The 16815-nt window shown below is 37.2% G+C and overlaps 1 protein-coding gene across 1 annotated transcript in view; it reads right to left on the bottom strand.

Moving 5' to 3' along the window:
- Nucleotides 1-111: 111 nt before the first annotated feature.
- zbtb16b (zinc finger and BTB domain containing 16b) overlaps nucleotides 112-16815 on the bottom strand; it is a 33854-nt gene continuing 17150 nt past the window's right edge. Inside the window, exon 3 of the mRNA XM_056474265.1 lies at nucleotides 112-896. Within this exon, the coding sequence (XP_056330240.1) occupies nucleotides 746-896 (151 nt within the window). The 3' untranslated portion in view covers nucleotides 112-745. The remainder of the gene's footprint in view (nucleotides 897-16815) is intronic.

The raw sequence follows: 16815 nt of genomic DNA, 5'->3' as shown, positions 1-16815 counted from the left end.
TTGTTTTACAAACTAACTGGTAGTGCTAAAAGTTATAGAGAATAAAACAATAAAAAAAGCAACATCGGTCAACCGCACAGCACACTCTGTAAAGCAAAACCCGAAAGGGAAAAATCTTAAAAAGGGAGCTACAATAAAAAACAGGAAGACAGCTGAACGACATAAGCCAAAAGCACATTGTTTCAGTGCTACACTTCACTCTAGCAGTCTGCGTCTGGTTTATTTTATGTCTACAGTTATGCAACAGACCCCTTTGATAACCAAAATGCGACGGCAAAAGTTCGAAGTTAATAGCACACATCGGTACGAAACAATACCACACGCTTACATAACACGCAACAGCATCATTTCAACATGATCGCTTAATTATGGCTTTGAATGTGTATAAACAACTGGATCTATCCCTCCCTTAAGTGTGTTTGTGTCCTACACCTCCTCCTTACAATGGTTGAAAAAACCAAGCTGGCAATATTCACTGTACGTACTGTACTAATCACATGGCAAAGTGCCCAGACTGGACCTCTGCCAGGCTTGAAATGTAACAGTTGAGATGCATTTGAGAGTGGAAGGGGAATTGGGAAGACGGGGATAACCAAACACTGCGTCACCCATGCACACAAGTGCAATGTTCCATCTGTTACAGCAGGTTAAGCGTGCAGTACATGCTGGACAAACACAGGGCAGCAGGGCTTGACACTTGTTGCTCAACAGTGATCACATATCACTTGTGCAATGGCACTGTAACCTATGTTTTCATCCTTATCAGGACTGTGTTTGTGTGTGACCGCAGTGTTTTACCTGAATGAGACAGCATGTGCATTCTCAGCCGTAAACTGTCCAGAAACTGCTTTCCGCAGAACTCACAGCCAAAGGTCTTCACTCCACCGTGAAGTTTCCTGTGAATGAAATTCAGAATGAGAAACTCAACAGGTGCACACTTTGAGAGGGTCAAAACTTGATCTCAAATTAAACAGGTAATGTGGGCTTTTACTAAACAGGTTTACCAATGGGTAAATATTTGCTTGTTAAAATATAAAGTCATTTCTACACCACCAGTGTAAACAGACAGAATAATTTAAAATGTGATTGTTTTCAAACATGTTTCAAACACTTCTCTTACTCCGCCATTGGTTGAACAGATAGCCACACCCTCAAAACTGACACAACAGGTTGAGTTGTTACGATGGCAGTGTTCAAGATGCTCGTTTCTCAGGAAGATTGACCAACTTTTCTTTAGAATATTAAGCAACTCTAATCATGAAAAAGTATTATATTAATATAATATATATTTTTTTTAATTTGGCAGATACTTTTATGCAAAGTAATGAAGCATTGATGTATTTTATAATATGAGACCTTGGATGACAAATTCAGTAATAAGTGTTAATTTATCTACAGGATAAATAAATAAGCTTTCCATTGGTGTATGGTTTGTTAGGATATGTGGATGGCTGGGCGATATTGCAAAAAAATTGGTTTCATGTCATTCGATATTGCTAATTATTAAATATTTTTTAACAATACATTTAGGAATATTAGGGTTTTTTGTTATTTAACCACTTTATTTTACCAACATTACTAAGGCAAATAGTTTTAATAATCAAAAACAAAAATAGCTAATCTCTCTTTATAATAAAATAAACATAAGTGTTAAAGAGACTCCTAAACACGCTAAATAAAATGTTACAAAGTGTGTGCAATGGTAAATGTAGATAAATATCTGTAAGGTGTCAATAACAATACAGTAAACCTCAAACTCTGTAGACAAAACAAATTTTGATAATCAAATCTGAGCTTTCAAGTAAAGGAACTAACCGTCATTATACAAATACATATTACAAATTGTCAAGTTAAATGAATACATTACCCCCTATGACAAAAAAATCTTTCAGATGGGGAGCTGTGGCTGGGATGCACAAGAAAAGAAACCAAAAAGCCACTCTGGCGACATCCTTACATGCTTTTTTCTTTACAGTCTCCTCACTGCTACTATACGGCACTTTTCACATGTGTTCTGACTCTTAACTATGTGACCATCAACCGTTTTCTCAGAGGATGATAAACGCACAAACCATTGCTGCAGCTCCGATGCAAGTTTATGGAGAAAAGTAAAAATCATTGCAGTGTCTGGGTGTGCTGTGTTTGTCGGAGGTAATTAATCTGCCGTTACTGAAAAGTGTATATTCCAAACAAAGTGTGAAGCAGATTGGTTAGTTCTGAATTGCGGTGTACAATGAATTGCGGTGCGCTCGTGGCATTCAGAAAAGTTCAGATGCTTTTTTAACTAGGTGTACCTGGAAAAACGCGCACATGTCACATCTTGCATTGAGCAAGTTGTGCCTCCATTGGAAATGACAAACTTACACACCAAGCTTATTGGCATTCCTTCCAAGGTGCATGCTCAGCAGCCACATTTTAATAAAACTATAGCCCTCATACCGAAACTTCATACTTTTTTATTGTTATTGACAATCATGTTTGGTCAATAAATATTGATACCGATTTTATCGGCCAGCCCTATGTGGATATTTATATAAAATCCAGATTAAGTTCTCAGCGATGCATTTTAATAATAAACAATTTTTTATATATATACTTACAGAAGGAAATTGACTAAATATCTTCATGGAACATGATCTTTATTGAATAGTCTAATGATTTTTAACATACAAGAAAAATTCCTAACTTTGACTTATTCAATCTATTTACGCTTTTGCCAGTGCAACAAAAGACTGGTTTTGTGGGCCAGGGTCACATACTTTTATAGTGCATTTTGGCCTTGCTCCTTTCTACTTTCACTGTATACAAATCAGCTTGAACATTCTCAAAATCATCACATTGTGTGCATATTGCAAGAAATTCATTTACTAAAAGGAACCATTCCCTTCGATGATAAAAAACACATTTTTATTTAGGAATGCAGCTTCATAAATCCACACTTGATATTCAAAACACGCCTGCGTCTGTGGCTCATAGTTTATTTTGATGATACTCTCGACAGGGTGCTGTGAAAGGTTTAGGGCACGTACTTCAAAGACTTCAGGCTCTCGAAATATTCATCAAGCAGGTCTGAATCAATTAGGGCTAATACAGCAAAAGCCGTTAATGAACTGAATAGCATATGCCATCATCCGATGCTTAAAATAAACCCAGACCTGGATTCAAGAAACGCAACCAGATTGTCTACAAACCAACGCAGAGCTATGAAATATTTACCGTCCAGACGTAGTGACCCGGTGGCTTGAGAGAAAACATTTATGGCTTGGTTTTATCAAAAATTAAACATGCCTCAGAGAAAAGGTACACAAAGAGCCTGAACAAATATATACACTCCATTTCAATGAAGTAGCCGCGAGTGAAGCGTAGGGCCAAAAAAACACCCGTCAAAGTCAAACATGCAGATTGTCCGTTCAATCTGTCCTCTCACTCTAAATATTTGTTTTAATTAAACCGTATGAGATGCTCCTGAAATACCCGGCAGTTCGGTATGTTTAACAGAGTCACGCTGTACATATCAACGACTCGTCCCCCGCCCACCACTGTTCCCTTCTCTCGCCCGAGTCCTTTCATGTGAATTCCAGCCACACACACACACACACAGACGCACCGTCGGCGCGTGCGCTGCATCAGCGAGCAGTCGAGCGAACCCGCCGCAGACGTAACCTTTATTCCTGCTATAGAGCCCTTAATTATCACCGCTTCGCAACCGGGGCGCTGCCAGACATGCACGGGCTCATTATGAACAGGGGCATATTATTTCACCTTGAAAAAAATAAAAAAGCTATTAAAGCCAACTCTCTCTACCACTAAAATATTCATTCCAGGACATTCTGTCGAAGATCATTCAGAACAGTTAAAGCGAATTAGCTGATAATTTCCATTCAAAAGTCATGAATCAACACCCTCAGATAACGGTCATTTTATTTGCTGCTCAGGTCATGAGCCTTTTGGTCGAGGGCGCCGTCTGAATGTGTGTTTAGCTGCATTTCACAATCTGTAGCATCTGCTGCTTCGTCCCCCTTTGCAGCCACAACACAGGGTCTGAAATAGAGCGGCTGACAGAGCCCAGCCTCCTATAAACAATATCCACTCAACCGCAGTGGACACGCTGAGCACCGCTGTCGGCAGCCAACACACGCTATCTGCAGATTGGTGTGTTCCCTGGAAAAACACTAGTGTTATCTAACTGAAAGCTGCTTTTTGGGTTGAAAAGGAATATTATTGTGCAGCCAAGGTTTACAAACACTGTACAATGAATACTGAGGTTTATAAAAGGACTGCATTAATGCACTTGTAATTGTGGGCTTGCAGATTGTTGAAATTTAACATGCTAGTTTTATTGCTTTAATGTGCTAATAGCAATAGCAACTGTCCAATTCAGTTCATAATATTACTGCTAAAAACACCCTAACAGCTCTTTTGCAATGAATTTTATTTCAAGACAATTATTGTCAGACCGAAGAATTTGTGTGATTACTCTGTTGTTCTCTGCTTAACATTCATTCTTCTGTAGAATACCTAAGATATCATACAGCATTATAATGAGATCCATTTTCATTATTGGGGTGAACTACTTCTCATACTGATTAGTACCCTAGATCAGTGTTTCCCAACCCTGTTCCTGAAGGCACACCAACAGTCCATATTTTCAACCTCTCCCTAATCAAACACACCTGAATCAACTTATCATAACATCAGAAGAGACTCCAACACCTGAAGTTAATGGGTAGGAAAAGGGAGACATCCAAAATATGTACTGTTGGTGTGCCTCCAGGAACAGGGTTGGGAAACACTGCCCTAGATAACTCACCAACTAGCCATTTGTGTATATCCCTTGTAAAAACAGTTAAATCAGTTATTTATTATATGTGAATATGCGATATGCTTAATACACAATTGACTATTTACTTTGGCTGTTTGATATCACTTTTACTGTTAATATCAGTTATCTTTATCGAATGTTGCCTTTTGGCTTTAAAATGAATGTCATGCCGTTTCAAGCTTTAATTTTTATGATCTAAATATATCATTTAATGAACGTATGATGGCTGTTGAGCAGATTACTGAGGCTGACTGGTGTTTTTATATAGAGTTGTCTCTTTGTTTATTCATAGGCTACAGTATGCGTTGCTTCAGTGTGTAATAGTAACTGTCACAACAGACCGGCCTGATTCAATTCATAACACTCATGCCATAGTCAAGAAAACACTTATATCAATACAATCATTGTCAGCTCCAAAATAACTAAAGTTGTATTATTTTCACTACTGTTGCTATTAGGATCTCTACTTTTTGGGAGTTAAAAAGAGCTTAAAAGAGCTGTGAAGCTGACACACAGACTACATGACAAACTGGATGTTTATCAGAGAAGGTGGGGAAATTGTTTGGTATATTTGGAAGAGGATGAATAAGGTCTTTGTGGAGTTTTTTTGCTCTTTCTTTTCTTTAGATAATTTGATTTATTGGATTTATGATAGCAACTTACATATAATTATATCTGACATCCTGTTAGGTTGGGGTAGGAAGATGGATGTTAAGCTTATGGGAAGAGGGGATGACTTAAAGGGGACCTATTATTTTACATAATCTTGTAACAAGGGGCATTAGTCTTTGAAACTGCCCCTTTGGATCTGCTTGTTTTGATCCAAATGGTGCCATTGTGCTGACTGTCACTTTACATTTAAATTAGATAGTGCTCTTGTCAAAAGATGGCAAAGATATAAATGCCTATGCACCAGCATAGTGGCAGATTCAAAATAGGACTAATGTTATCTCTGTGAAAAACTGAAAATATTGAAAGTGACGGCTCAGAAGGTAGTCTATTGAGACTACATTGTTTATTTTTGAATCCTAAAACTACACATTTATAATCCTCTTAGTCACAGACATTACCTTCAGCAGGTACAGCTGAATTGTGGAAAGCTGCTTCTCACTCAAGGCTGTCTATGCTAAAGAGGGAGAGATCATCACTAACGAGCAGGACTATCTCTCTCCAATGACATGTACAAAAGAAGAATGTCAATCAAAGTGTTTCTTCAGATTGTTTTTATGAGGTTTGATTATAAAAAAATAGGAAAAAAAAATAGAAATATACATTGTTTTACCATTAGAGGCTGGCTAAATTACAACTACAAACAATTTGAATTTCTTTGTTCTGTGTTACATAGACAATAATATATTTACTAAAAAAAAGAGTGAAATATCAGGAATAATACATTTGTGTTGAACTACAGTAGTAGTATTGCATAGGGATGTAACGATTCACCTGACTCACAATTCGTTATTCTAATCTAACAATATGATTTAGTCATGATTTTTTTATTTAATTAGTTGAAACTTATTTAAGGGGCAGAGCCCTCCCATTTTCTTTGCAAAATAAAATCCCATATGTGTTGGGATTGTGCGTTTTTAAACAGAAATATCAGCATACCTATGTTTTCTGGCATAAGCTGAGGTCTTTGCACATTACCAATGTCCCCTGCTGAAAAAAAGTCTTTCACTGAGGACTGAGATGGCTGGTGTGGAGAGGAAAGCCTTTCCTAAAACAGAGAGCAGTGTGTACAGAGAGGTGGTCAATAGGCCCTCTGCTCCAGGGGACTGGCCACTGGCATAAAAAAAACAATCTGATTATAGAATTACTAAAATTATAAAGGCGAATATTTAATATTACTTGTATAATTAATTAGTATAAGTATCAGTGTGATACACTTAGGATAAGATAATCTTGAACTTTTTAAAATATTTAATAATACTAAGCAAACTAATTTGAAAAGAAGAGGGTTAAAAACAATCTAATACCTGGTTAAGGTATTTACAAACATCTTCACCCTTTCGCTATGAAGACACTGATGCACCGTGTGATCTCTGTAGCACTCACCGGAGCAAGAGGAGCTGCAAATCATACAGTCCATGTGGTTTGGCTTATTAATATTGTAGTTTTTTGCGTATAGACGTCTGTGACAGTAGTTTTCCACTGTGCTGACGGTTTATATGCATCATATTCGTTTTTCTGTTAGTGGAAGTAAGGATCTTTTTGCAGTATTTGCACACAGTTTTTGTTTGTCTGGCGCACTTTACTGCTGTCATTTTACTCTGCCGCCCACTGCTTGCTCGCCGCTGATGTGCAGGTAAAGTGAGTTTGTCCCGGTAAACACAGCGCCCCCTCTGTTCAAAACATGTATCGCAATTCATTCAATTCAATCACAGTCAATCGTTACATCCCTAGTATTGCATATCTCTACTGGTAACAGTTATCAGTTAAAAACTTCATATCTGAATGCTTCTAAAATACCCGCTCAAACATTTCCATTTCATCTAAACAAAGCAAATTGTCCAGCCATAACAGAGCACCTTTCACAACCCCCATTAATCTCATTCCCACTGTCCACTTGAAAGACACATAAGATTGAACAACACTGATCTGAGACGTGGAGAAATACCTGGTAAATGGAACAATGAGAGAAAAATCAATACTACTCGTCTCAACCCCAGTCAAAACAAACTGTCATTGTTAAAGAGAATCCCAACAGACACAGACAGAAAACCTCACGATAAGTTATTATTCTCATTTATACTGATATTCTCATTTACACTGATATGCAAATACAAAGAGTAACAAAGAAATGATAAATCAAATCAGCGTTAAATGAACCTTAAACATGGAAATCGAACCTCTGAAAGCACAGTGTTAAAACCTCAATCTTCTGGTTGACTTAAGTACACCTGGCCCGAACAAAACAGCTCAGACGAGGTTAGAGGAGAAAAAGCAATCTGTAAAGATGATGGTCCATTTGTCTCTACAGGCCACTGTTATACATTCCTATTAAAATGCAGGCATTAAAATGTCGACTTTCTGTAAGGAGACAAATTGTCGAGCTGTCTGTTTGAGACAGGGCAAGCGCTTGTGTTTCTGGAGTGGGCCACTGGAAGTGGCTTTGATTAATGGGAGGCCAGAGCTGAGCTGCTAGAGTACCTTTCCCACTGAGAGAGCAATTCAGGGGCTGATGTGTGCAATCGGATACTAGAGCACTGCCAAATTACCAATGAGGCGGCTTTAAAGGAAGTCTTCCCCAAAGCAGTGTGAGAAAACCGTATGAAGCATGAATGAGAAAACAGAAACACTTCACACAAACCCACAAACAAATGTCCGCTTCTCCAGAGACAGCGATCGCATTTAAGTGCGATGGTACTTTTAGGCAGTTTTATTGTAATTGTAGGCATTGCAGTACATGATACGAGTATAAAGCGGGTAATAGTAGTAAAGCACTTTTTCAATAGTAAAGAGCTATATCTGTACATTTTATGTGAAGATTTAAGCAGCACTTGAGCAAGAGTTGGCACTACAGTAGAACATTTATTGCCAGGGTGTTGCGCATTTAAATTCCAAATCGCAACATATCATTTGCCATAACTTTAGTTATATAATTTATATTATTATCACAAGAGAATGCGCACTTTGTAATTTGTATTGTCAGCAGTCATCGATAAATGTAAACATTGATTTACATGGGTAAGGAAACAGTTTTTAATACAGTTAACATTTTGCATTTACATGTCCGGTCAAACCTTTTTTTTAAATGTCTTACTGCAGATTATTTTGATGAGCAATTCCATGCAAATGTCAACCTTGCCATGAAAAAAATTAAGTTTTCACCAAAATATAGAAACCGTTTCTACATTTTTTGTGTAAGCAAGCATTTTCCAGGACTGTAAAAATACTCAAAAATGTATCTATCAATGTTTTCCAACTATTATATTTGATTTATTTGAAGTCACACAAGTGGAAATTTCACATCTGTCACATCCATAATGGAGAAGTGTCACATCCATAACAAAGCTTTTCCTTCATAAATGCAAAAATGTCAAATAAAATTAAATCAATCGTGTTTGTTATATAAAGAGCCGACTCATATCCTTTTGATTATCATTATTTCTTTTGGGTTGTGCAGTTTAATTCACTCACACTAGTAAACTCGCAGACTTTTTTGTCACATCCATGACGCATGTTTATTTCCTCATTTAAAATATAAAAAATGTTTTGCAGTGCAGGAATAGGCACAGTGATCTGTGTGGTTATAATGGCTTTTTCCACCAGCTGGTGGAGGCGACGAGAGTTCGTTTTGAGTTCACTGTAATTTGTATTGTGATTGATGATAACTTCCTTATTTTACTATTATTATTATGAGGAAATAATAACAAGTAAAAATGCTAGGGCTCGACTGTTTTAGTCGCATATGCGCCCGAAAATTAGGCTATACGACCTAAAAATATATTTGAAAGCATTTGCGCGAGTGCATAAATTGTTGTCGTGCGACCAGTTTTTACTGCAAAATCCTCACCACGTGCACGGATTTAGGAGACATTTCTGCAGAATGCCTCTTTGCACCTAAAAACAGCAAACGCAGCGCTCAGGAACAGATTAAAACAGTTGTTGTGTGAACTTGCTGAAGTAAAAAAAGCCAGCAATGCTTGCCACACCTTTGTGCTCTTCTTATTGGCCTACCGCTTTAGAACTGAACGGGGATGGATTGGTTAATATCAGCTGTCAATCACTCAGTCAATGCATCCTGCCTTCAGATGACAGGAGCTACAACGTGAAAACGTCAAGTGCTGAAGATGGAAGAATGAAAATAACACTGACAGATTTTGTTTTAGAAACCACCTGAAGTTACTAATAATGGCACATATTGTTAGTGATCATGTGCTGAATGTGATCATGAAGCCATTCACTGTAAAGTCTGTGGGACAGGGTTTGGTAATAGCATCTGCCACTAAATCTAAACATTTTAAGAGCGAGAGGTACTGTATAATCCTTCATTTAATCCTCACAATGCTGTCAGCCGTGCACAGCTCATGAAAAGACGGCAAAGATGGCATGCAAATAATAAGTTATATATCAATATAAATGTGGGGCGGGGCGATGGATTGTGATGCTGGCTCAGCAAAGTTTATCGGCCCAACCCTAATGGATATCCTTTATGTTAATTTCCAAAATAAACCTGATTTAAACTGGGATTGAAACTGGGATTGAAGCACTGTCCTTTATAACTGTACTGACATGCGGCTGTGGTGATAAAGGCAGTAAAACGCTGTAATTCATTACAAACATGCACTGTTTTAAAAAGGCTGGTGATTGATGATCACAGAGAGCTGAACAGATCTTTTATTCCCAGTTGCATTGCGCATATCCTGTCTTGTTGATATGATTATATGCATTATTATGGTGACATGTTGACACATGGCTGTCAATCAATTCGTGTGTTCAGGGAAATCGCACTCCTACGACACGTTGCAGTGGGCCTCAAAATGGGAGGGATTTGGATCCTATTTTAATGCCAGGAAATTCCAAATAAAAAGATTTGTTTCTATCACCCCAATATGACTGTGGACGCACGATACCTACACACAGTTCTATCCAAACAGCTTACAAAAGTTGATTTTCATCTTAGGTGCCCTTTAAATGAGCTGCTCATTCAAAAAAAAACTGTTAATTATATAATGAAGGTTAGACTGAAAGTTGGAAATAAGCAGCATAAATATCAGCAAATTATATAAATGAATCTCAGGAAACATGTTAAAATAAAACAACAACCATGTCATGACCCCTTTAAAACCATGCTTGGAAGTGGGTTCAGTGACATTCTTCCTTCGAAGGCAAGATAGTGAATCAGGAAAGATTCTTGGCAAATTGGGAAGTGTTCAATTTCCCCGTGCAGTGGATGCTCAATGACCTGACGGCATTGTGTGAGCGAGGCCAGTGCCATTATGACAGCACAAGTACATCCTTACAGCTGACTGTGCTTCCCTCAGGGTCTATTGAAAGATTGCTATTGGTAATTTCACAGAGACCTGTCTAGAAAGCTTCAAATGCTGTTGTGCAGGTCGGAAAATCTGCCGAATGTTGTCTGGGAACATGGTGTAACAACAGTGATGGTTGCTTTGGATAATTTACTATAATTTTGTACTGAAAAGTAGATTCTCAGCGGCAAAACATATAAATCACACCGTCTCAACAAATATTATCATTCTATTAAACTCAGTTTCCAGGTAAGGTTATGTGTCTCACACAAGGTCAATGTGACACTGCACAAACAAGAACCATGGCAGCGCTACAGTAACCAGTTATTTATTTTGTTCAGAACGTACCACTCAAATGGCCTTGATAGTACATTGAATCAATAACCTTTAAACTTATCTGGGTGTTTTATCATAATCTTTACACATCAAACATTTAATTTTAGAATTCACTCAGTGTACTGAAGTAGCTCTCATATGACTTTAGTTTAAATGTATAATGTATTACAACTGCTTAACTGGGAAGTGTTACTGGTAAACCATTTGATGTCCACACACTATTTTCATTTATCTTCTTTCCCAATATCTATCTATCTATCTATCTATCTATCTATCTATCTATCTATCTATCTATCTATCTATCTATCTATCTATCTATCTATCTATCTATCTATCTATCTATCTATCTATCTATCTATCTATCTATCTATCTATCTATCTATCTATCTATCTATCTATCTATCTATCTATCTATCACAGAGAAAACATACAATATATGTATATATGTAAATATCTTCAAGCACCTTTCAGTCTGTCAGTCTATATATTTATCAATTTATCCCCTATCTGTATTTATTAAGAGATTCACATTTAAATAGTTTATTATTATTATTATTATTATGCAGAATCTGTATGAAATCTAGTTGCATTACACACATAAGGAGGATCCTGACATATATTTTCCCCTTAAATCTCAATCATGCATGCAACATATGACCCTTATGGTCTATGGTGTCATGACCCATCATAACACTTAGATTATCAGTGACATTTCACCAGGTAATGTTTATCTTTGTTAACTAGCATGCTAGCAGCTTTTTGTACTGACCAGGCACATTCGAAACTGAGATTTCTCAGCAGAGCTTTCTGTCCTTACAGCTTTTGTATGTTTTCCAAGACACATTATCCAGGCAGTTATGTTGTTGCCAATCTTCCACAAGTAGTTTCTCAACCTGAAACTGTGCAGCAGCTAGATCCACGGTCACAAAATGGCTATACTAGAAATACTAACAAAATCATAATTTAAAAAAATGGTCCCATTTAAAACTCCTAAATATTAAACATGTTTTACATGAGCTCTGTTGTGTCTGTGAGCAGATCGGAGAGAGTTTAAGAATTCATCTGTAAACACGTCACATTACCAGATAATCTGGACCAATCTGGTCATGAATGAGGCTGTCAGGAAGGACAAATCCAGCCTAAATTCCTGTGAGTCCGACTTAGAGATGCAATAGGAGATCTTGAAAAATGCTAATGTTAGCCTGATAGCAATGAAAACCAATGTTTTATCCTCACTGCAAATCCCCATCCAAAAGACATGCATCCTGAATGCATGAATGCACACTAGACATCATCACTACAATACATCAAGTAACATTCACAGAGACAATTTTATAGTACAGTTAGTAATTACAATACCAAACAAAACGAAGGTTAAAGTCTTGACATATGGAATACGGTTTCTGGATCCAAGCCACTGCTCATTTGAATAAAAAAATAAATAAAAAATGTACCCACTTTTTAGTCATAACACACGTTAGCGAATTTTACATAAAAATACACAACACTCTCTGGACATGCTGCATAACAGACACCAATATATTAACAATTTATAAAAAATGAATGACCTTTTGTTCTGATATTAGGCATGGATATATATATATATATATATATATATATATATATATAGTGATTTCCGAAAGTATTACATCGCCTTGTAAACGTTTATTACTACTATTTGTTTAGTCTCCCATGGTCACGCTGGTAGACAAGGCAGGCAAAGATGGTTATCTTGTATGAGTTTTATTCAAAACAAGTCACTGAATCAAATTGAGTAAGCAGGAGAGTAGTGTCAATGCTTTTAGCGATCTTCTTCAACAGCTCATAAGGTAAACATCTGATGTTAGGGATCTCGCACACAGTTCATTCTTGGGAAAATCAGCAGGTGAGTATACAGACACAATTCATCAAGTAAATGGTAGATCTTCAAGTAAACACCATATGAAAGTATTCACTTCCCTTGATCAGTAGGTCAAGGATCTGAAGGCACATAAGGAAAGAAGAAGAGGAGAAGACGAAGGAGCGAAGGTGAGGACAGCCATCCGACTTCAATACCGGCCCATGAGTGGAAGAATGAGGTGGGTCTTTATAGTGTCCTTTGATGAGGGGAAACAGGTGCATGTGATTAGAAGGCCGGTAATGGTTCATGGGATTGTAGAGAGGTGGTTTGTGAGGGAGAGTGGTGATTGGTGGAGTAGGAACGAGCCAGTGGTGCAGTGGGTAGCAATCGCCTCACAGCAAGGAGGTCGCTGGTTCGAGTCTCGACTTGCTCAGTTGACATTTCTGTGTGGAGTTTGCATGTTTTTCTCATGTTCGCATGGGTTTCCTCTGGGTGCTCCGGTTTCCTCGACAAGTCCAAAGACATGTGAACAGGTGAATTGGGTATGCTAAAAATTGACCGTAGTGTATGTGTGTGAATGAGTGTGTGTGTGGATGTTTCCCAGTGATAGGTTGCAGCTGGTAGGACATCTGCTGCGTAAAACATATGCTGGATAAGTTGGCGGTTCACTCCACTGTGGTGACCCCAGATTAATAAATGGACTAAGCCAAAAAGAAAATGAATGAATGAATGAATACATTTGGACCACTTAGCTTAATGCCTGCTATCAACATGTGAAAAGACTTTAAACAAGTAGAACAAAAATGGTTTCTGCTTTCCTTCAAGCTTAAATATGCTGTTTTAAAGAGCATGCATCTGTCCACGCTTAAACCCATGAGTACAAACACTTTCTAGAGAAAGGGCTGGATGTTTGCCTCTTTCTCTCTGTGAGCCAACATGAGCATTGGCACAAGGGCCACATTACGCCAACTGTGTGGAATTAGTGTGAAATACAGGCCAGCGGTCATCATCCAAACATTAAACTAACCTTTTACTTTGATCAGGAGTTTGGGTTACAAGGGCACAGACAGCAAAACATGCAGCTGAGCCAACCGAATCAAAGGTTTCAGAAGCATTGTTTGTATTTAGGCATGTTACGCTGGAGTTTAGGAACTGTGACTAAAGTCAGTGTTTTCAGCTAAATCTCAGAGTCACCGATCAATAAGTCCCCAACCCCCAAGGCCAGAGCTCCGCACACACTCAAACACACAAAAGAGGGTCTGAACGCAAGAACAATGTGAGAAAGAGAAGAAAAAAAAAACACCCTCGGGGTGCCAAAGGTCAGGGGTTTGACCCGACCCTAAAGAGTTGACCTGTACAGCCGTGATAAGAGCTGAAAGAGTCCTGTCTTTGCCTGATAGCAGGCTTTAGGGTGAAAAGATACTGGAGGGCTTAAAGTCTTGACCAACTGGATTCCAGAGGACAGAGGTTTAAAGATCACTGGGTGGCCATAGTCTTGTGGGACAGGAAGGGCTTGAAGCGCTAATGAAGCTTGACCAGGGCAACGCTCTCTGAAAACATATCATCTCCGGAGGCTGGGTTATCCATTAATGGGCTCAATGTGTTTTCTTTGGCCCCTTTTACACTGTGGATGCTTATAAATGTCATGCTAATCTTTCAGTAGTTTCATGATCCATTGCTAGAGCTATCTTTACAAATCTATTATAAAATGCATTTAATAGAGGCATTTGAACAAAATATGAGCATAAATCCAACAAAAAGTGGTGAGGTTTATTCTTAAAATGATTAATTGTAACAGTTTTGCCCTGATATTTTTCAATATGATAAAAGATTATGTGAAGATAATTTAGAAGATTTTTTTCTTAATTTAGGTTAGTATTTCTTTAAGTTTTTTATTTATTTATTTAAAGTTTTTAAAACTATTTTAATTTACATTTTATTAAAACAATCAGGCTTTTATTCACAGCTTGTGTTTGCACCTTTTGTTTTCTTGTAAAATCTACTTTAAGTTAGTCCATTTTGTTGCATTTTGGGTTTCTTTTTGTTTGTTTTTATTTTAGTTTTAATGTAAACACAATAATTATTGAATTGTTTATTGTGTGTCCTGAAATAGTTTTAATTAGCAACACAAATTATATCAAGGCTGCAACTAAAATCTCAGGTGCAAGGTATTTGCCAAAGCAAAGCAAACCTCCAAAGGCAGCATTCCAAGGCAGGAAGGCATCAAGGCATGTACAAAACCAAATTCTGCTTTACTTCCCATCTCAAGAGCTACCTTCTTCTCATCAAATTTTGAAGGTAGCATAGATGTGTCATTCACTGCCTTTGATACACCATAATCCTGTAAGTTACTTACAGTTGTAAAAAAATTAAGTGTTTTGAAATGCTGTCATTTTGTGTGTGAATCTGTTTTTGACCAACATTTTCCCCTTTGATGGCATTTCTAGTTAGAAGTTATTATTCTAGCAAGCAAATATTCTCTTAGTTATCACCAAAGATCAGTTTATTTTGTTGTACATAGTTAAATGGCCGTGCAATTGTCATTCTCAGAAGTCTTTCTGAAACCAGTTTTGCCAAGTGCCTTCGTGCATAAACTCTGCCTCCATAGTCACTGTTTGATAGGGCAGCAAGCAAACAAGTCAAATGCCTAAGCTTTCGGATGCAGCCCAAGTTATCTCTAAGAATATTGTTTGCATGTGTACCCAGGGACATTTTGTCTTGCCATTCCCTTAGACTTATTTTTGACTTATTTGTCTCTGCCTCCTAAATCATAATTTTTGTTTACTGTACTAAGTTAAATAAACATTTGCATTCTGTTTCTAAGTTCTGGTCAACTCTGTTACATCCATTAATGAACGATTATTTTATTTTTTTATTTTATTTTTTGCCCTCATAGTTCATAGACTAGTTTTGTACAGGAAATATACTCACATATTACAAGTGAGAGATTCTTAAATGAAGGGCGCATTACTTGACTAAAAAATAATTGAAGCAAACACACTCTATCTATCTCTGAGTATTTATTGAACATCAACGTTGAACAACTGAAATTAAAACACGCATCGCATAAAACCAACAGTCACATTTTACTTGAAAAAAAAAGTAAATAAATACATTAAAAATAAATAACTTTTCAACGTTTTTCATATTAAAAGTAGAAAATAAGCAGTATCTCTTCTAAATAAAATGACTCTTGTATATGCTGTAAATAAGATTTTAAACAGTGAATTTCTTGGATCTTCTGTAAACAAAGATTTTAGTGTAAATAATCATGTGATTGTAATGGAAAATATCAGCACAGCACAACACAGCTTCCAATCATCGTCAATATAGTGCAAATGCGCGACATGTAGTTACATTATTTGAGAGCTGCATGCTTATGCGACTGCAGAAAATACCCGTTTGATTACTTTTCGATTAATTATTCAGCCCCACTCTGGTGGAGAACTCAGCAAGGTTTTGAGGAATATCAATGGGCTATACCAAAAGTAGGTTGATTATATTTGAACTCATATTTCATTGAATTTATTATTCACTTTTGCAATATAACAATATAATGAGAATACGTACATTTCTGTTGTAGACATGCCATGTAGTATCATGTTTAAACTTAGCATCTTGAGCTAAAGCACCAAATGGTGCAAAATGTCTGCCAACCTGATTTCACCACGTAGAACATGTTCCTGGATTAACATCTATGTTGATCCAGGAACGACATTCCAATCAGCCAATCAGAATTAAGGGATATGTTTATAGTTTATGTTTAGACATATGGCTCGGTTTATGCACTTCTACATGATTGTTATCCAACTATAATTCCCCTCCTGATTTTGTGAATGATG

This window comes from Danio aesculapii, chromosome 15, assembly GCF_903798145.1.
Source record: "Danio aesculapii chromosome 15, fDanAes4.1, whole genome shotgun sequence".
Classification (NCBI taxonomy): Eukaryota; Metazoa; Chordata; class Actinopteri; order Cypriniformes; family Danionidae; genus Danio; species Danio aesculapii.
Note: the sequence above shows the minus strand (reverse complement) of the source record. Positions and strands in the feature narration are given on the sequence as shown.